Below are 22212 nucleotides of genomic sequence, written 5' to 3' on the forward strand. Positions count from 1 at the left end.
ATAAGTAATTTTAGTTTGTGGAAGAAATAAGAAATGCTTGGTATGTAGTAAAGGGGCAGCCAAAGACTGCAGAGCCTGCCGGTGGCCTAGCGAATGTATTCCTTTATTTAATTCCATTTAAGCTATGCTGAAGCATTTGTGATATTTATAGTTATAGCATTTTGGCTGATTGTAAGTGCATTTGTATAAAAATGTTTAATTTGAAAGATCTATTTATGCAAGTGGAACATAGGATTTGCCGTATTGAGTCAGATTGCTTGTCGTTCTAATCTAGCATCCTGGCAGTGGCCAATATTGATGTTTGGCAGAAAAGGGGCTCCTAACCCAGAATGTATTTTGGACAAAATTTTCGAACTTGGATGCCCAAAAGTAGGCATCTGAATATACATTTAAGCTTCTAAATAAAACTGGACATATTTTCAAGGGTGCTGCACCTACACTGACTTCAGTGGGAAATGGAATTTAAACCTTAATCCTTCCATGATGTCAGAGACAGAACCTTCTGCCAATGAGGAAAAGCAGAGACAAGCTACAGAAATCTCATGTCAGAAAATGTTTTGTTTAGTGACTGTGATGAAATAGGGTGGTTTGTGGAGAAGCATCAGGGGAACAGATGAGAGGATAAGCAGTTTCAGATGATAAGGATGCAGAGTTCAGTCAAATTTGATGAGATTGTTGTCCTGATTTGAACTGAATTGGATTATGCAGAACAATGGAGGTACCATGGGAATTGGCTGACATGACAACTGGAAATCAGTGACACACTTCCTTGTGTGTTTGTGGAATGGCTTGTTAAAAGACTTTTGTGTAGAAGAATTTGGAGAGTCTTGGGGAAAGAATATTAGAGTCCAGTCATGTCTTGTCTTGGAAAAACTGGCAGTAGAAGGGGGAAAATTTGGCTGAACGCTCAACATGGGGTGATTTGGATAGCAGTTCTCATGGCCTTCTCTGAACTACTACCAGGCTACTTGAGGTTTGGATTTGACCCAAAGAAAAAATATAGGGACGAGTTCTAGTCAGAAGATTCAGATACAACTCTCCTATCCCCTAGAAATGTGCAGAGCTTTGGATTTAACATTCCAGTTTAGACGCATCACTAATCATGTCCTTCTATTATACTATCTATTTTTGCCTTCCTTTATTAATGTACCAAACCATCTTTCTGGCTTTTCTTTTAATTGCAGCTTCACACTGAACTAATGCAAATACTGAGGTGTCCATAACAATCCCCAAGAAACTTTCTTCTCAGGATCCTTCAAACTCAGAGCCCATCAGCATATCTGATAAATTTAGATAATTTTTGCCACTATGTAAAACCCAATTCTAAATTAAATTTTCCTTTCCGTTGTGCTGCCTGATCCCCTGTTTAGCCCTGTTTGGAATACTTCACAAGCCTTCATAAGATGAACCAAGAATAACATGGCAGTGGTTGAAAAAATACAGAGATACAATACTCCTGAAGCAGCAAGAAACACTGAAATGTGACTAATCACCAGAGCATGAAACTTCCTGGTTAAATGAGCCATTTATTTTATATTTTCATAAACAGTAAAATTAAAGCAACAGTGAACTCATGAGATTAATACTGTTTGAATTAATTACAAGCAAGAATGCTACCATTCAACCACAGCGGAACATCAGGTATTTACTAACAAACTCTGAAGAGATTTTGTGATATGAATGTCCTAAATCTGACAGCCAGTAATATCATAAGAGACTGAACTGATATTCCCGAAGCTACAAAGCATTACATTTCTCTTGTCCCTGGGACTTTTATTCTTTACAAAGCCCAGATGCAGTTGTAACCCACACACCTCCTGGGTGTGGTGTTCTGGCCCATCCAGTGGCACTGTGACCATTTAGAGAGAGAGATGTAGAGGTTCATGCACTAAGCTCCAGAGGTCCCCGGTTCAATCCTGCTAGCTGATGATGCTCTCATAGGTAATTAACCATATGATTGATCATTGCTAATGAGGGTATTTTCATTTGTCAATTCAGAAACACTGAAAGTTTGCTATGGTGCCAATCTTTAAGAGCTGGGATGTTCATCACAAATATGATATAACAAGCAAATGCTTCTAGAGATATGAACAGAATATGAGGATTTTTCAGGAGAGGAGAACAGCATGGGACAGTTTAAGCCACAGTGCACAGGGTTGCCTACATCTCAGAGAACCTCCATAGACCCTCCAGTAAAAATAAAGGACTCCTGATATTTCTGAAGTAAAATACAAGCAGTTTTGGGGGGAGGGGCATTTTTGGATATATATACTGCAGGCCTTCTCTATACATTACCTGTACAAAAAAGGGCACAATTCAATTTTATAAAAAATCCTTACAAGATTTGAGGCATAGACCTGGCCATGTTGTTCTATGCATTCAGTATCTCTAGGCTGATTATTGAAACTCATTATATCTTGAAACAAGGCCCTGAGAGAGCTCCAACTGGTACAAAAAGAAGCAGCAACACAGGTTGCAGTGAACAGATTATCGTGGCCTCTCATCCATCACACAGTCCATTTCAAGGACTGTTTTCTAACTCTCAATATCGTCCATGAGATTGGCATAGTCAGTTGAGACACTCTCTCCCTCAGCAACCATGACCTCCACCACACCTACTCAATGTTCCATTGGAATAATGAAACTGTTGAAAATTGGGGAAGATTCATGAGCGCAGGGGACAGACTTTTATGGGCATTGGACGTAAAATATAGAACTCGATACTATAAGAGGCAAGAATAATCAGGGTGAAATACAAAACTCTTCAACTTGGCTTCTCTTAATAGCCCCTGCACTTTCTTTGTCTCTCTCCCTCTCTCTCTCTCTCTCAAATATACACATACTCTTAAAAAATAATAGACATCTAATGAAATAATTTACTTCTACTTGCTGGACAGAAATAGCAAGCGAGAGAGAGATTGATTTTTTATTTTAATAGTTCTCAGATATTATAGTGATGTGTATGACAGGTAAATAAATAAGTAGGCAGGCAGAGGGAATTACAACTAATTTTAGATATAATGTATAGTCTGTGCCTTAGCACCAATTTTATGATATTTCGTTAAATTAAACAAAGACAATTAGTTGCCAACCCTGACTTGCATAAATGTCTTTAGTACTCACTGTGCCAGGTCGTGGATATGGAATTCTTCCCTGATATGGAATTAGCTGGTGGTTAGGACCTTCCTTATGTGCAAAGGGCCCATTGAACACTGTTTGGATCTCAGACAAGTGATACACGCACACTGCTGAACCTTTGAATACAGAGCTGGAAAAAACAAGGAAAATATTTGCATCACGATCTGCCATCTCTTACATAACATTTTCCATCATCACAAAGGGTTCAGTGATGCAACATTGCCCATAGAGATAACACAAGTAATAATATGTAGCACTTCTAGAGCAAAAAGAAAAGGAGTACTTGTGGCACCTTAGAGACTAACCAGTTTATTTGAGCATAAGCTTTCATGAGCTACAGCTCACTTCATGCATCCGATGAAGTGAGCTGTAGCTCACGAAAGCTTATGCTCAAATAAATTGGTTAGTCTCTAAGGTGCCACAAGTACTCCTTTTCTTTTTGCGAATACAGACTAACACGGCTGTTACTCTGAAACCTGTCACTTCTAGAGCATCTTCCATACAAGGACCTCAAAGAACTTTGCACACATTAATTTACCTTTACAATACACAGCATTAACCTGTAAAGCTAGGTAACATTTTCCTCACAAAGAGTATCGATCTTCCCAATGAGAGGGGAAACTATTATCATCCCTGTTTTACAGATGGGGAAAATGGAGGCGGAGACTGGTTAAATGACTTCCCCTATACGGCACACATGAGAGCATAACCTTTTCCCAATGAAATCAGTGGTCAAAATACCACTGACTTCAGTGAGACCAGGATTTGACACTCTCTGTGTGTTTAAACTGGAAACAGAACACATCTCTCCTGGCCCTCTGTTCATGAGAGCCCGTAGCTGCCTTATAAAACACCTGGATAGAACATTCATTAAAACAATAATCACAATTAAATGCAGTTAGACTATTGTAATCAGTGTTGACCTTTCTATAAATAATATGGGCTAAGATCATGGTGTTACATGGAAACACCCCCACAGAGGCCAGGAAACTTCATGAGGTTCCTTTTGCAGAGTTTCCTATGCATTCTTCCATCAGGAGTGATGAGGGTTGACTTTCCCACAGCCTGAACTAGGGTTCTGACCCACTAACTCCCAGGAGATTAGTTTGGATCCAGTTGCACAGGCCCTGTGCCTTCACATTAATATGGACCCACTGAGGCTCTGTCTGGGTTCCTTAGTGCTGTGGAGCCCTATTGCCAGAGACTTTGCAGCCAGTATTTGTCCCTAGCACTCTCCATTAAGGATGATCTCCAGTGTCAAGGAAATGATCTTCAGACATTGGCTGTGATATTAACAGTCCCGTTCTGTGTCCACTGTGTGAAAGGGTGCAATGTATGTGTTGGGGGAGGAGGGAAGGCACACTTTGGATGTTTTTTTCAGAGATGAACATCCAAACATTCCAGATTTGCTCAATATTAAGTGTGAGATGAGGAAAATTGAAATTGCTCTTTGTTGTGCACTGAACAGGTAAAATCACTAAAGAGGAAAATGTGTAACTGCTACAGGACATTACCCAGCAATCCCATTGCTCTATGCCACACGTGCTACCTTGAGAAAGCCCTCAGATGCATTATAATCACATACACTGTCTGAACTCTCTCTTCTTCACAATTGTTTTATGAAGTTTTCCCCGGTATTCATGGGAGCCATAAGATATGGTTTAAAGGATGCACTTTATCATTGCAGACAATGCACCTTTATTAGTTGTATAATAGATCCTGCTATAAAAATAATTCACTTCAGCCACGGCCTAGACCAATATAGTTTAGTTAAAGTTCATAATTATTTTTATCTCGCAGTCTGTTTCTCCAATTACTGTTCTCGGGTTGGGGTCTACAGAGATGAAAAAGATACAGGCAGTACAAGTAGATGAAATTCATTATGACTGCTAGGTTTAATTACACAACATGTTCAATCTAGAGTAAAAAAAAACAAACAGAAGTCTTGTGGTTTGTGGAAACAGAAACCTAGACAAAAGTAAAACCTTGTATGAAGTGAGAAAATGTCTAGAGGATCTGGAATAGACCAAGTGTTCAGTCTGGTTATATGGTGCCTTAACTCAAACCCAATTTCCACTGCAGGAATACCATGAGAATTAGATAGAACAGTTTCCAACTCAGACATGTTGAATCCATAACATAATCATAAGTGTGGTTTTTATCACTAAACATTGTCTCAGCATTTTCTCTTCTTGTGCTATCAGAGCCATACAGTATAGATAGCCTCAGCTATTTTTAAGCTACAAGGTTGTTTTTTCCCCCCTCACCTAAATATTATGAAACTATCTTTTCTTGGCTATATGTAAGCTTGACAATTGGCATTTATGGGGCATATATTATCACGGTGGTTGACATGGTCAGAAAATGACTTTTTCTCACATGAAAATGTTCAACTGAAATTATTTTTTTCCATTTTATTCAAAATTTTTCCATAAAAGAAAGAAAACCAAAAAAATCAGTTTAAAAAAAATCTTCTAACTGGTCAGGTCCAGCTTTTGGACAGAAATATAATGCACCAAAATGCTACAGAGAGGTATGTATTAGAAATACATTGACAGACAGGCAGTGGCATTTCCATTGTTCAGATAATTGGGACAAGAGCAAAATCCCCCAAAACATCAAAATACAAATAAAGTTAGTATCTGTTTTTCTCTGAAAGACTATCTCAGCAAGCTTAACAAGAAATCTTGAACTTTCTCAAATAACTATCCAACCTGTCCTCACAGCAAGCTGGGCTCTTATCTGCCAAGAGATGAGAAGTGCCCATTTTTGCAGTGATCCAGAGAAGGCTGAAAACTCAGGTTGTGATTAAGGAAGGACTTGATCAAACAGGATATAAGGGTGCCTTTTGGGAGCCAAAGTCCTATTGGCACATGGAATAGTCTGCCAGCTATGTGAATGCGAACTATTAGCATGAATTTATTTAGGAATTCTGGGCTTGATGTTTCAGGAGCTAAGGACGCCTGATGAGGTGCTGAGAATCCTCAGTTGCCACTGAAGTCAATCACACATGATGTCCTTGTTCTTCCCCGCTATCTAGTAAACATACGGAGACAACAGGAACCATTTTCTCAATATAATCCATAATATTTTTTTTAAAAGCTGGGAGCAGAGGGGAAATTTATCTCAGGTATAGTTGTATTGGAGACAACAGGGATCAATTTGGCACAATGAATATAGCTCCAACACAGATCACAAGTAATTGTGCTTTCAATTGATGAGAATAAGCAGAATTGAAAGGTGGCAACAATAGTTGCAGGATATATTGGTAATGCATTCAATCTCAATTGCCTTGAGATCAAAATACTTCTTTCTGTGTTTATATGGAACTGGAACTGAGGCTGTTCACAGAGGCTGCCTCTACAAATCTTCAAAATTACCTTGATGTTGTAAAAATTCCATACACCAGGGTTGTTCTAGGGTTATCTGTTTCGAGGAGAAACACATCCTCTGTGAGAAAGAAAGAACACAGCTGTTGAGTAATTGCTCTAGCTTTACTTTCAAACCTCAAAATTTAGGGCCCCATCCTACTCACATTGATTTCAATAGGAATTTTGTCTCTGACTTCAATGGTCAGGCCCATCATATTAAAGGTTGGTCATAGTAAAACTAGCATTTACACATTCTGGGCCTGCTTTTCAAATGAACTCAATACGCAACTGCCCCTATTTAGACACACAAATAAATGGATCAAATTTTCAAATGTGCTCAGTACCTATCTTCTCCCATTCTCCTCAAAAGGACCTTAACTCAAAAAAGCATTTAATCATGTGCTTAATGTTAGGTAATGTTTAAGTCCCACTGGAGTCGAAGTTATAGTGCATTTAAAGATGTGTAGAATTTAAGGCTAGAAGAATCTACCACTTCCCTTGGGAGTTTTTTCCAGTGGTTAACCGTTAAAAATTTGTGCTTAATTTCTAATTTGAATTTGTCTGGCTTCAGCTTTCAGCCACAAGTTCTTGTTATACCTTTCCCTGATAAGTTAAAGATCTCTTTAGTACTTTGTAGTTGCTCTCCATGAATGTACTGAAACACTATAGTAAAGTCATCTCTCAATCGACTTTTTGATAAAGTAAGGATCACATTATCCCTTTCTGTCACAGCATTATCCTGGGAGCTCATGCTCAGTTGCTAGTCCAATATGATCCCAAAAGCCTTAAAAGCTGAACATCAGTGCTTTGCTGAATAGGAGTGGATTGGTTGAATCAGAGTCTTGGAGATGTCAGGAGCAGAGCACTTTTGAAAGGTGACTCTCAAAGTATCCTCTAAATTTTGAATTTGGTCTTTGTGCTTTATTTTAAGGACTGAGACCAGCAATATATACCATACAGTGTTTTATCATAGGATAAAAGTACAGTGATCCAGGATCAGATTCTGATAACCTTACTCACATGGAACATTAAATTAGGATTTGATCCAACTACTATTACATTCTGAATCAAATAAATTGCACTGAAACATTTGTAACAATCCATAGCCACAGAGATTCTGGATCCCATTTACAGTGGTGAAAATCAGGGGCAATACCACTGGGGTCAGTGTAGTTACAAAAGCGTGGAAGCAGTGTGCATGAGTCAGATTCAGACCTAGAATCTGGTTCATTAGCTAACAACATATATCTTATCTGAAATAGAATTTATGTCCTTAGCTTCTCAAAGCAGAAGACTCTACAGTCTATTCATTGAGTTAAAGGAAATCAGGGGCAGTTGATCAAGTTTTGTCATTTTTAACTACTTAGTGGTGCACAGACAAGCCCACACTCCCCAGCTGAGGCAAAACTTGTCTGAGGTTATTTGTCCAACAAATGGGGTTCAGATCTGTGACCACGCCCATGACAATCATAGACACCAGATGGCTGCAAACACACAACATTAGATATGTGATTATGAAGTTAATAATCTATATTTATGTTGGAGATCCTAAAAAGACCATACACAAACATAAGCTCACACAATTGTTCTGAGGGTTAGTTAGTTAATATTTGTAAAAAGCTTTGCAGATGTAAAAGCGTTCATAAATTCTAAGAAATTATACTTAGTAGTAGTAGTATTTAGTATCCTCATCAACAACAAGTTCTGCTTCCAAAGAGATTTCTACCAAGTAACCCAAATGAGCACCTGTCTTGTCATCAAAAAGACATTAGTGGTACATAAAAACTGATACTAAAAACAGTTTAAAATACTATAAGCAAATCTTAATCATGAGCATAAACAATAGGAACAGCAACAATTATATTTTGCATTTACATCTCTCCTTTCATTGGAAGCTCTCCATGTGTTTTGCAAACATTAATTTAGCCTCTTAGTACTCCAGTGTATAGTCAAGCATTATTATTCCTGCTTCAGAGATGAGGATGATGAGGCAAAGAAATTTATAGTGAAATCTTGGCACTATTGAAGTCAATATGATTTTTGGCTTAGACTTAAATGGAGCCAAGATTTCACACTTAGTGACTTATCAAGGTGATACAGGAATTTTGTTGCAGAACTGGGAATCAAATTCAGATGTCCTTAACTCCCAGTATCTGTGGCTTAAGCACAAGTATATCTTTTCTCATTTGAAGTTAAGATTTTCAAATACTCACACATACAGAGGTAACATGATATAGATAATGTTTCATAAAGACTACACTGCTATACCTAATTCATCAAAGTATGTTTCCGTTCCATCCTCGTCCATTACTGAGCACACAAGTCTTGCTTTCAAGAATGTTGTCCACTTGTTTACAAGACTACGCTGTCCACCAGTATCATTCTGAAAAGTAAAATGAATTTGACAAAAGTAAAATAAAGCAAAACTAAAATGTTAATCCCTGCAATCTTTTCTCAGGTTATTCTGACCCATCATCTAGCAAATACAATGCTTATATTAAAGAAAATAAACAAAAATAGGCATGAAGCAAACCCCTCTACCAAACACCGCCAAATCTGGGAAACCACAGACCCAATTATGAATGTTGAAATTGAGGACTATCTTGAGCAAACAAAGAGAGATTAAAGTTCCGCTCTATAAAATGGCCTCACAGGGCTATCAGACAACAACAATGTTAACTTTACAAGCTTGTGATGTTAGACCTCGGGCTTCAGGGTTTAGAACAATCTCTAACTATTGGGGATGACAGGAGAACTCATGCAGAGGGGTGATATCTCATATCTGCCTAATGAAAAGTTTTTTGCACCTTCTGCTGAAGCATCTGACGTGGACTCCTGTCAGAAACAAGACACAGGACTAGATGGACTCTGGGTATTATCCATTATGGTAATTCCTATATTACCTATGTTTGTCCATGAGAATCTTTTCAACAAAGCCCCAAATGCCACTCCAATCAGATTCATTTAGATTTCCTCTCTCTATCCTTCAGTGGACATAATAGACAGAGCAGATCTTACAACTTTTCTGAGGCTGTACAACAATCACCTGGAGACTCCTGTTTGTCAGCCAACCAGACTGTAAATAACATGTTTAATTACAAGAAACATAGGCAAAATTACCAATAAAGTATGAAAACACATATTTAATCCAGCTCTTGCCATGATGAAAAATGCTAACCAATTATTTAAATCATATTGTAAGTGGTACTATTTAGAACTTAAATAAATGTCATAAAACACTAACAAGTAACATTTATGCTACCATTAAAAGTCTAGTTTTCAACAGTTTAAATACCTTCAATTTTGCACAATTGTGTCTATTACTGGTAAGCACAATTGGTATTTGCAAGCCTAAGGTGGGTGCACAAGCATGACACAATCACGGCACTTTTGCATGTCTAGCCTTTGAAAATCAGGCTTTTAATAATTTTTCTATAAAATCATTTTAAAATGTGTTTGCCGTATAGAGTAAGGATCACAGTGAATTATATTAGGAAAATTTTAGGTGGAATCAGAAAAAATGTTTACAGCAAAATTCGCCCCTTAGTCTCTGTCCCCCTCACCGTTCTCATTGACAGGGTCTGTAAAGATGAACTATTTTAGTTAACAGAACTAAGATTAAAGCACTGCTTTAACAGAGGCATTGATAGAAATGTCCATGTAAGATTAAATAACTGGTAAATCTTTATGATGCCAGATTCAGACAAAAATCTCATTAATGTACTATTCAGGTATTTGTTATCTGAGGGCAAGTGACCTGGAAGGCTCAATTCATAAGACCTAAATAACCAATTTTGTTTTATTTAAAGCACACCAAAAATGGGAATATGTTTTGTTAAAACTCATCAAAACTATATTAAAATTTTGACCAGCTCTAGTTTTATTCTGCCTTTCATGTGCATGTGTAAGAGGAGTTCTGCCATGAAGGGGGAAAGTGACCTCTCTCATTTTAAACTAGAATAAAGCTGTTTCAGTAGCCTGTCCATACTTTATTTGCAGCTAGCACAGGTCAAGAGGCTTGGGCATTAACTTTCGTGCTGCCAAAAATGCTATTAGAATCGGTCTCCTTAACTGTCCTAAAGTTAACAGAGCTCATGGCAAGTCAGGCTGACACCAGGAGGCTTGTAGCAATGTCCACTCCTTATTGAGACTGTTATAATAGATTACTATCAACATGAAGGATCAACTCTTGTTCCCTTTGGAATCTATAGGAGTTTGCATTGACTTCAATATAAGCACAATTAGGTCCAAGTCCTTTTAGAAGCAATCTGGACTTCATTATAACAACAACAACAACGTCCTAATAATGTTTAATGTCTTATTGAAAAAAACCCAGAGGCCATTGGGCACCTAACCAAAAATACAAAAAATAGCAATATTGTAAGACTAGGTCGTATGTCATATTGAACTGCCAGAACAGGAACTGAGCAAAAACCAAAGTGCGCAACCATTCCCTTGCACAGCCACATCACAAGCCACAATGAATACAAAACCCCTATTAACTGGGGGAGGAAGGACCTTCAACCTGATCTCCAGTTTTGTTCCTAGGTAAGGGATAAAGAGCTTATCAGAAAAACAGAGCATTTTACAGCTTTAATTTTACATGTATCCATATCCTCAGAGAAAGAGAAGCTGCTTCAATCACACTGCAAACAAAATTCACTCTGGTTACAGAAAAAGGGGAAATACAGGCAATAACTAAGGCACTGATTCTGCATGAACATTTGCACATGCTTAACTTTGACCCAGTGAAATCAATGGGACTATTCATGTGCTTAAATTAAACATGTGCATAAAGTGCAACTGTCTTAAGAATAAAAACAATGTTTTCAAATGTCTTTACATATGGGAGATTTGGTACATCTGTGATTCCATAACACTCATATCTGAATTTTGGAAAGTAAAGCAAGCTTAGGAAGTCAATGTTATTAACTACACTGCACCAGACACTGAGGTGCACAGATTCATCAAGCACTAATATTCCCACTAAAATTACAGATATATTCCAGATATATCTAACAAGGGAAGGGCTTGGCTGTATACTCAACAGCCTTTCTTCTTAATTATGGAGATGGAAGCAGGAACAGGAAATTTGCTTGTAATTGGAATTAAAGGCTTTTAAATCATTTTAATGCAATAGATTCATTTTGATTATTCAATCAAGCCAGCAAATCAGCCCCTGAAAATTGAACAAAAAATTATTCTTACTGGGCATATTCTAGCAATCATTGAATGAATCTGTTTGGTGCTGCCACTGTTGTCTGTGAGCCTCTCTTTGAAGAAGAAGTACACTTTGGCATCATTAGGGTCTGTGCCATCTGGGATGAGATGAGCATCCACAAAAATAGGCTCTGAAAAGAGACAGATACACAGCAAACAATGTGTCAATATAAGCAACTCTTGACAACTACTGATCTGCTCGGGTACCTCCACAGAAAGCATCTGCTGCTACTGCCCGGTGTGCTAGGACTTGGCTCTACTCATGTGTAAAGTTAAGCACTAGTGTCAGTGTTTTCAGGACAGGGATCTGGGATGGTTTCTGTAGACTCAAGTTGATACTAGAGCAGATCTGTCTCCGTTTTCAAAAAAGCAGGTCTGATGCAGAACCAGCAGTGCTAGTTTACTACAGAGATTGAAAGCCTTGAAGGAGAAGGATCCGTGAGCAAACTAGAGAAGACTCTTTGAGGAAAAAAATGTAAGAAGAGAAACAATGATCTGAAAACCTCTTAGGAAGAAAATGAACAGATTACTTTTCAAACCTATTAAATCAGAGGGTAAAGGTTGCTGTAGGGCTACTGAAAACCAAAGCAAGGGAGACCTTGAGGATGTGTGAATGCTTGGGGAGTGAAGTTTCCTCAAAGGTATTCCTATTAGAAAATGGTGAACATATTGAAAGAAATATGCCATCCAGTCTGAATGAGCACAGAGATAAAGGACTGCAGCGAGCTAGTGTCAAATTGTTTGTGTATCATAATATCACTGCAGACTACTTTTAAGTAGTCGCAGGTATCGGTGTTGCAGCCTGCAGCACACTTGCTTTCCTTTGGCAATTTTCTTGGCTAAAATCTAATGAATAGCATTGGATGACCTATATTTTCCAGTCTGGAGGTCACTTACTTCCTATTATTCATGCCATTTGATTGGTTGATATCCAATACAAACCACTTTTGACTTTTTGGTGACCTCTGATGGAAAGGTCACATTTTCAATTTTGAATATTTTCTGTACTTCTCAGTCCATTATCAATTAATATGTCACATTTCATGATGCTAGCTCAGGATGAATATGGGAATACATTGTGTGTGTCAGTCACCTTTTCCAAGCAACTGCATTATGCAGGTTTTCTAGCAATGAAGTGTTTTCTTTGCAGTCCATTTTCTAAGATACTTTGAGGAGAGTAGGCAAGCTTAAGAGAATGAAGACAACTAAAGGCAAATTTTAGAAAACAGATAGAGTTTCCCTCTTTTGACATATTCCATTTATTCTGTTACAAAAAGTGCAAGTCAGTATCATAACACGTGATATCACATTAATTATGAATAAAAAGAATAGACGTGTTAGGATTTGCCCAGTAAAATTGCATGAGGTAGAAAAACCAGACTGGTTCCCATCAATGTACCTCAGCAGGCTTGGCAGCTATAAATGCAAATCTTCAAATCAGAATGATGAAATCCACCACTGTGCAGAGTGCCAGCACAAACCTATTGCATATGATTAAATTTAACCCAGTGAAATCAATGGGACTATTTATGTACTTAAAATTAAGCATGGGCATAAAGTGTAGCTGTTTTAAGAATAAAATAAAGCATTGTGTATAAGACATGGGTGGGATCCTGGCCCCACTGAAGTCAGTGGGGGGTTTCCCATTGATTTCAATGGAGCCAGGATTTCACCCTTTGTATCTCACCCTTGCACATAGAATAGAATCATAGAATATTTGGGTTGGAAGAGACCTCAGGAGGTCATCTAGTCCAATTCCCTGCTCAAAGCTGGACCAACACCAACTCAATCACCCCAGCCAGGGCTTTGTCAAGCTGGGCCTTAAAAACTTCTAAGTCACAGAGGTGACTTTTCCTCATTTTGCCATTTTATGACAATCACATAGTTAATAAGTTATTTAAATTTACTACAGTTGATAATTAAATGTCAATAATATGAATCAAATTTTCCAGTGTCAGATGATCTCAAATTATTAGGGGTTAAGAAACTTCTCTGGGAGGCAGATTATCCCACATCTGTCTATAACAGGCCTTTTCATCTGTAGTAGCTAGTTTTAGCCACTTCAGGGACAGCGTACTGGAGTAGGTGAACCATGGGTCTCATCCAGTATGGCAATTCCCATGTCATATAGAATTCCTATTCATCATACAGCATTGTCTGTGGCATGTTTTTATTCCTATTTCTTGCCCACAGTTTCCCTTAGTAGATTAATTTTAGAATGGGAAATAAAGAACTCTTTTGTTGAAAACAACCTTTCTCTTAGTCACATATCAAAAGCTGTAATGAAGCAATTGTCTTACCACTTAGCCACTTAGAATTGTGTTGGTCAGTTCTCACTGCGTTCCGTTTGGTTAAACTGCGAAAAATAGCTGCATCGGTCCCCATGAAATCTATGTACATTCCTGAAAACAGCTCTTCATCTGTAGAAAGTAGAAAAGGAAAAGGGAAAAAACCCCATGAATGTGTCTATATTGGATTTTTGGGAAATCCATTTCTAGTGACCTATTTTTGTTTCAGACAGTGCCAATTCTTTATTTGCATAGCAATCACTACACAGAAGTATCGGTCGGGTGAGAGTGGAGTTTCCTCTGAATCATGGAGCAATCATCTAGCCTAAGGAGAAAGCCTCAGATGTTGCTAAGAACCTTAGGGAACTTCATAATTAAAAATAGCAGCTAACCACATGTGTAGTGAACCTTCCATTTGAAATACAGCTTAGTGACTGAACTTACATTGCTAAACACCAATGCACAGACAAGGTAATAGTATTAAAAGGAATCAAATTCAGTTTTTTTTAAAAAGTACTTGAAAAAGCTTCTGTGTTATGGAAGTAGCCAAAAATACTGGGCCAGTATTTGCAAGTGTAAATTGGCATAGCTCCAACTGAAGTCAATGGAGTTGCTGCTGTTTTGAAGGCTGACTTTGGACTCAAGCATGATTCTGCATTGCAGAAACTGGATAAGGATGCTATGAACCTGGCTCAGTGTAATGGGAAGCAACAAATATCCACATTATATACTAGATTCAGAGTAAATTTCAATGTGGTGTGAAGGAAATTAGACATGCAACTTTTGTTTACTTTAATAGGATTAGGCACCTAAATTCCCTGCGCAGGATTCTGAAAATTCAGCCCATATGTCTATCTATATTTCCACTGGCTAATGGCAAGGCAACCCCAGAGTACAACGCAGTAGCTAAAATAATTTTTAACTTTCATGCTGGGAGCAGTGGCTGAACGAACTCCCAGACAGCTAGGTCCTTTGATGTTTTCACCCAAATGCCTGGGCTGCCATGAGTGTGTGTGGCCAAGCTGGCAGGAGCCACAAATACTGAAGCAGTTGAGGCTTTCTTTAATGTTTTGTTTGTTCTGCAGTAAGAAATACCAGTTCACCTTTGAGAGATGAAAACTCTGGAGGGTTTGTTTTTTTTCCCATTGCTTGAACCAGATCCCTACTGATTAGGCAGTAGGTAGTGCAGGCATTGTGTCACCTTCATGTCTTTCCCTTAGCTGGGGTTCAATGTATGAGGGAATCCATTGCGCAGGGGTAGTAACAAGTAGAGTAGAGAGGAATTTACACAATGTGGTTTGTTCCACTATTTATATCTATATATAGTGCTGTCAGATCAATAGCGGCTTATTATGAATCTTTCTACGTCAACGTGATTGCCCCCAGAACCACCTGGTGTCTTATTCCTGTTGCTAAATAGATTGGCTGCAATGGATCATGCCTATGGCTCTCACAGAGCTCTCATGTTCATTCCTGGAAAAAGAACAGAAAGGCTGGAATGGGGCTATGGAATTCTTAATCCTATTGCATACCAGCTTTATTAGTTATGTCTTAAGCATTCCTAGAGCCTACTAGTCTAATCAGGTATCAAATGATATCTGTCAGCTCCACTTCCTTTTGGTTTAATGCTTAAATTCCGCACAACAGTTTGTCTTTGCAGGGTAACCATTTCACACTGTTTCTCTTTGTTACTGGGTGAATTACTGAATTGATGTATGTCTGCTCTTGTAAATACCTAGGAGCATTGGTTGCGGAAAGAAAGGGGGCGTGCATGTTAATTATGTCTTGCCTACCCAAAGATACATTTTTCATAGCTTTGCTTCTAAAGCGTTTTTGTAGACTGGTGAATTTCTCCTACCTTCTAATTTGTTTGTCATGTGGTGTTTTCCTCTATGTTCACTTTTCACTTTTCCTGTTGTATTTCAAGCTTGTGTTCTGTGTTGCATAGGTGGAAGGCAATGCCAGAAATCAACAAGAAACAGGGACCACACGATAAAACATTTATGTTATTACACTTTAAATGTTCCAGCGGCATTGCTCAGTGCAAGAACAGGGAGGAAAGAAGGTCTTGTGATTAAGGCACTTATCTAGGCCTCAGGAGCTCTGGGTTCAATTCCCAGCTCTGTTTTTGGCTTCCTAGTTACTCAGGCTCTCTACTCCTCCCTTAGTAGTAGTATAGTTCTCCAATTGGTTGAATCTTTTAAAAAAGAAGAAACTTTTTTAAAGTGTTAGCACTGTGCATTGTGGAACCCAAATAATTCAAAGTTCAGGGAGAAATACTGCTTTGCAGATTAACTAGATATCGGGGGCCTGCTCAGTCACGTAACTGGGAGATTAAAGCAAATAAAGTAACTTCTACTAAAATGAAGAAAACTCCCATGTGTCCAGAGGAGACAAGCCTTTGTCCTACTGTGTGTACAGTATCTTAGAAAAGAAGACTTTAATGGACATGCATAAACCTCAGGATGAAAAAAAAAGAAAGTCTCTATTCTTTGATGGCAGTAACTCATTTAAGAATGTGAAAATCATAATTGGTGTTTATGAGTGGACTAGGCTATAACTGACTTTACATGCTGCACACAGATCATTGATGAGGTAAGATGGAATGCAGCCAATCATTTAAAGAGGCAGAGTATCATGCTAGAGAAGTGACACTTTCCCTTCTTCCATGCAGACTGGAATCCCTTTCTGCTTGCATCTCTGCTCACTACCATGCCAGGCGGCCTTGAACTTTATATTTTTGCAGGTAAGATGCAGAGATAATTCTGTTCAGTTCCTTGTCTTTGATAGAGTTTTGAGGAGAGAACCAAGGACCTGTCCCTGGAGCCCTACTCTTTCAGGTAAATGCCTGGCACTTCAACTGTGGTACCTCTCATTGACTTCAATGGGAGCTGAATGGCTAAGACACCACATGGTACTACCATGAAAACCCAGGGCTAAATGTCTTGCTATATTGTGTGCACTTGCTATGAAACTCAACATACTGTACACAGAGGTCAACAGAATTCTTCCCTTTGTTTAAGAAAATCCTAAATAAGTTTGAGAAATCTGTGCAAGTCCTGCTCTTTCCCTTGGCTAAAAACACACTATGTTTGGGCTGCTAATTTAGGCTATGTCTACCCTAGGTGTGAATAGCAGTGCACACCAAAGTGCTGTCCTGTAACTCCCCCATGTGGATTCTGCAGGCACCAACTCAAAGATTCCCAATTCACATTTATGTAGTCCTACGTTAATACCAACTAGCAACCTATTAGTTCACACCCATAGCTCCACACAGGGGAGTTTCAACATAGCACTTTGGTGTGCATTGTTATTCACACCCCTGCAGTCAAAACTGCGGGTCGGCACATATGGGCCCTCAGAGATCAGGGATTAGATACAGATTCAACATGCGAGGCTTTGGAATAAGTAGTCTCTGAACACGCTGCAAATCTAAAAGGCAAAGGGTATGTCTACACTGCACATTCAAGAGCACATGTGGCTCAAGGGGTTGTAGCATTGTCTGTGCTGCAGGCAGCTGCTGCTCCAGCCTGGCTGCTAGCATAGTCCTCAGAATGTACTGCAGGCTGTGAATAGGCAGAGGGCAAACAAAACAACCAATTGAGCATGCTTAATGCATTCAGGGCAACGGTTAAATTAATCATCTAAGCCCTGCCATTCCAAAGTAAATTCTTTTCATTCCTTGCTGTGAAAGCCTAGTGAGGAGTTCATTATGGACTGACTAACCCAGAGTTATGGCTAACGCATATCTTGCTGCAATCTGGGAGATCTGAGGGTCTGATTACCCCTTTCCCTGTGCCTGCTGTGATCTTTTTCACCAATGCAAAGCCAGTGCAAGTGAGGATAAAACGCTGCTAAATCAAAGTGATAGGGCCTGATTCTCCTTTTGCATTAAGGCTATATTACATTTCCATCCACTTGAAGGCTCTTTATACTGCCACCAGAGTGTAAAATGGTCTTAGTGTAAACCAGAATTAGGCCTGTAGTGTTTTACACCCACTTTGCACAGGTGCAAGGCAAAGGGAAAATCTAGCCCTTAATGTGCTGGCATTTTTTTCAGCCCACAGACCATTGGAAATCAGGCATGTTGAAGTGAGGATATGTTGATTTCTCCAAGTGGAATTTGTGAGCTCTCCTTTCATTCTCTTTCAAGGTGAAATTCACCCCTGTGCAAAAGACTACATCAGGCCTATGCCCCACTTAAATCTCAACAAAGAGCTTAGGTGGGACTGAAGTGGGGCACAGGCATTGTGCTGGCCCTGTGTGCCAAGGTTTCACTCTCACTGAACACTCTGCCAGACAACCTATAGTGAGATGTCAAGGGAACCAGCTGTCACACTCTCTGCCCTTTCATATGGAAGTGAATTGCTAAATTTATAGTCAATGATACAGTAGGCGTGAAGGGGTAAGTAAAAAAAGCCAGCTGCAGAGTGAAGAGCCTGGCAGTAGCTGGTGGCCTCAATAGCAGAGACAACAAATATGAAATGCAGAATAACTCGAAAGACTACAGCAGGCTTTGCTTCCCTAACTACATGACAATGAGAAGCAAGAACTGGCTATGATGAATGAAGTCAAAAAGTTTTTAAACATAAAAAAATGGTTAAGATATTTAAAAGCTGAAGCTAACCCTGGGAAAATGTGAAAGATGAAAAGGGGACAATCTCTTGCTCTCTATTCCTCCCTCCCTCGTTGCTGCTTCCTTCTGCATTTCCTTCACACATCCATGCTGAGCTCCAGGCAGGCCTTCAGGAGATGCCTGACAAGCAGTATGAACACAATGGTTTCCTTTTCACAGGGTGTGCCCTGTGCTCCATTTGTTTATGACACCCTATCATTTCACACTCTGCTCAGTAATAATGATTTAAGCCTCCAGGATCCTTGGTTATTTTACTTACTGATCATAACAGATACTGTGTTCACATTAGGGTTGAAAGAACAGCGCCCCTTCCCCGATTCACACTTGGAGTCGATCATGAAGACTTGCTCCTGCAATATAGACATGCATGTCACTGCTGATATTTAGAAACCTTAGAAATGAAAATAAGGTCAGAGAGGCCTTTTTTTTCCTTTGTTGTTCTCCACAATAAGAATAGTCAGCACTGGTGTGGATTTTTGCTTTACTACTTACAATAAAACTGTCTCATGCTGAGTTTTCATTATCTTCTCACTTGTACCCAATTATTTTCACTGTAATTACAAATGCAATTCACTCTCAAATGTAGGAAGTATCCTCCGAGTTTAGCTGAGCTGCTCTGTCTGTGGTCCACCTAGCTTATATGTTGGCAATAACATCTGCAGACATTTTTTTCTATAGTCTTGAAATTACCTATGAATTACCTGATGAATTCATTGTGGTATTTATATCAGGGGCCTAGCATAAAGCACTTGCAATAAACTACTCTAGTAATAATACACGAGAATGCAAGCCTCTCTTTTCAACTGTCAGCTTGTCATATTCTAAATCAAAAGGGCCTAGATTTTTATGGGTATTCAGATGTTGCTGTGCTCAGTGTCGCAACGCCTAACTGATTTAGAAGTCTAAATCTCATTTTCAAATGGGATTTAGGCATTTAGGAATCTAAATGCCATCAACAGTCAATGGCATTTAGACTTCTACATGACTAAATCTCTTTTGAAAATGACATGTAGGCTCCTAAATCAGTTAGGCATTGTAACACTGAGTGCAATGACACCTAAACAGCTTTAAAAATCTGGGCCTGTCTCCTTACCTCGCTTCCAAAATAATTCCTAAAGCACACTCATTTTCTTCAGAGCATTGTCTCTTGGATTACACTCATTGCTCAGACACTATGGTGGTAGGTGCCTTACAGATAACAAAAGCAAGTGTAGGACTAGCTCTCTTACTGCTGTTAGAAGACAGCAATCTTGTTTAGATGGTATAGGTCATGCACAACACTACAATTCAAAAATGGGTGAGGTGTTTAGGTTAAGAAGAAGCAATCTGGACCTTTACCTGTTCCTTGAACAGAAGCCATCTTTGATTAACTGGCTTTCTCACCCCATCTTGGTGTCCCTCTTAATTTACTGAGTCCAGCCAGTACCAGAAAAAGAATTGCAAGGATAAGAAAGGATTTTAGGCTATTTCTGTCTCAACCAGGAACAGGTAATTCACAAGTATTCACAAGAAAGCCAATCAGAATGAAGTTTTTGTGATGTGGATGCCAATCCAGAAGAAACTGGAATGAGTTATGTGATGCTGGCAGACCAGGTGCCAGCTCATGCCAAGGCCCCCAGGTCTCAGCTGAACACTGACAAAGACAGAGCTGGAACCAGTCTGGCTCACCTGTGTGCGAGTACGGTTAAATATGTATTAGAGTTATAAAAATGTACCTTGGTGTTCAAACTTTAACGCAGGCAGCAATTTACAAGCATTCCATAATCTCACTTATACCATCTGTATCCCATGTTATAAGGTAACATTCAAGTGTTTTCTCTGCAGGGGCGTGAGCAGGAATTTAAATGTGACCACTTTTGGAGGGGCACGTTAAACACACACACTTGAAAGGTTCATGTCACACCCCCGCCCCCAAGACCATCCAGATTTCTCGGGATGCCTCTCGCGGAAACATGCAACACCAAGGAGGCAGTGGCTCCTACAGCCTGGGGAGGGAGGAAGCAGCACAGCAGTTGCCCAAGGAAAGAAGGCCCATAGACACCAGACAAACCATTGTGGAACATCAGAGGAGAAAAGACTTTGTTGATTGCTCCCCCACTGCTAGGAAGAGGAGACATGCAACTGAATTCCTCCCAGTGGCTGAATTTGCAACTCAAAGAGAAGTGGTAAAGGGATAAAAAGCCCTAAGGAGGAAAAATTGCATTTTTTATGCTGCTTGAACTCTGAGGGGCAAGGATTATTAAGCATACACAAAAGATCCCCAGTGCTTTGCCTGGGTTAGCCATAGAAGCATCTATTGCCCTCTGAAACTTAAGATGGGAACTCATTTGTGTGTGTATGTGTTTACCTGCTTTAACCTTGTAAATAACTTTTTATTTCATTTTCCTAGTTAATAAATCTTTAGATAGTTTATTATAGGATGGGTTACCAGTGTTGTCTTTGGTGTGATATCTAAGGTGCAATTGACCCAGGATAAGTGACTGGTCCTTTGGGACTGGGAGTAACCAGAATATTGCTGTGATCTTTGGTGTAAGGGACTGTCTATCCCAAAGGTAAGCTTATCTGAGTGGCAAGATAGATCAGAGTACCCAAGGGGACTATCTGTGACTCCATGTTCAAGCTAAGATAGTGCCTGATGAGTTCACACTTGATAATACGTTGGCAAAATCTAAGTATAGAACTCACATGCAATATGGGGTTGATACCCTGCTTCTTAACAGTCTGCCCTGCGGTTGGTTCTCACACTCTGGAGCCACTGTAAGACAGCTTGAGAAGAGCACCAACTCATTACTTACTCCTTCCCTAATAAGACCAAGCATGATGGAACCTAGATGCCACACAGGCCATTAAACAACCATCTGAGGGTATTAAATTTGGTCTCTACTAACTTGAGACAGATTTTTAAATGTTCACTAAAAGCTGCAAGTTCCCAAATTCCATTACTTACTTACTTACTTACTTACTTACTTACTTACTTACTTACTTACCTATCTATCTATCTATCTATCTATCTATCTATCTACTCTAATGCTGTGGAATCTTATCTATGTATCCCATTACTATAGTCATTAGACAGATCTTCTAAACAAAGTGTCGAACCTAACTATAAGTCTATGTTCTCTGTTTTCTTAATGAATATGTAGTTTGATACTAATGTATATTACTATTTTATACTTATTGTACACTATTCCAAAATGCCCAACTGTTGCACTGGCAATTTGCCAGGAGCCCCAAGACCACGTATATTTTGCAAATGTGTTAAGTTATTTTTTCTTAGCCCATCATAAATCCACACAGCCATAACATTTGCTTCTACTTGCACCCACTCTGATATTAGAATAACACGTGGTTAAGTTCACAGTAATCACATTCTGCAAGTGATTAGCCTTTTCCTCACCTGTTCTTGCAGGGAGAGTTTAACACAAGTCTACATTTTATGATGGCAAGAGTAGCATTCAGCTCTGCAAAGAACATTTTCCTTTGGCCAGTGTATCAAGGCACAGAATGAGAAAGGGAAGCAAAGAATGTTTTCATAAACTGCGTCAGGGAAATACAATTT

At 39.1% G+C, this 22212-nt stretch overlaps 1 protein-coding gene across 2 annotated transcripts in view; it reads right to left on the reverse strand.

Annotated features, from left to right (window-relative positions):
- The window catches only part of SEMA3C (semaphorin 3C), a 162592-nt gene that overhangs the window by 31141 nt on the left and 109239 nt on the right, over positions 1–22212 (reverse strand). For both annotated transcript variants that reach the window (XM_084629060.1, XM_084629059.1), the window contains 6 exons: positions 18913–19003; positions 14030–14149; positions 11718–11860; positions 8778–8892; positions 6519–6588; positions 3124–3268 (listed from right to left, as the gene is read on the reverse strand). In XM_084629060.1, coding sequence (XP_084485186.1) covers positions 3124–3268; positions 6519–6588; positions 8778–8892; positions 11718–11860; positions 14030–14149; positions 18913–19003 — 684 coding nt within the window. The remainder of the gene's footprint in view (positions 1–3123; positions 3269–6518; positions 6589–8777; positions 8893–11717; positions 11861–14029; positions 14150–18912; positions 19004–22212) is intronic.

This window comes from Lepidochelys olivacea (assembly GCF_965140295.1).
Source record: "Lepidochelys olivacea isolate rLepOli2 genome assembly, chromosome: 1".
In the NCBI taxonomy this organism is placed as follows: domain Eukaryota; kingdom Metazoa; phylum Chordata; order Testudines; family Cheloniidae; genus Lepidochelys; species Lepidochelys olivacea.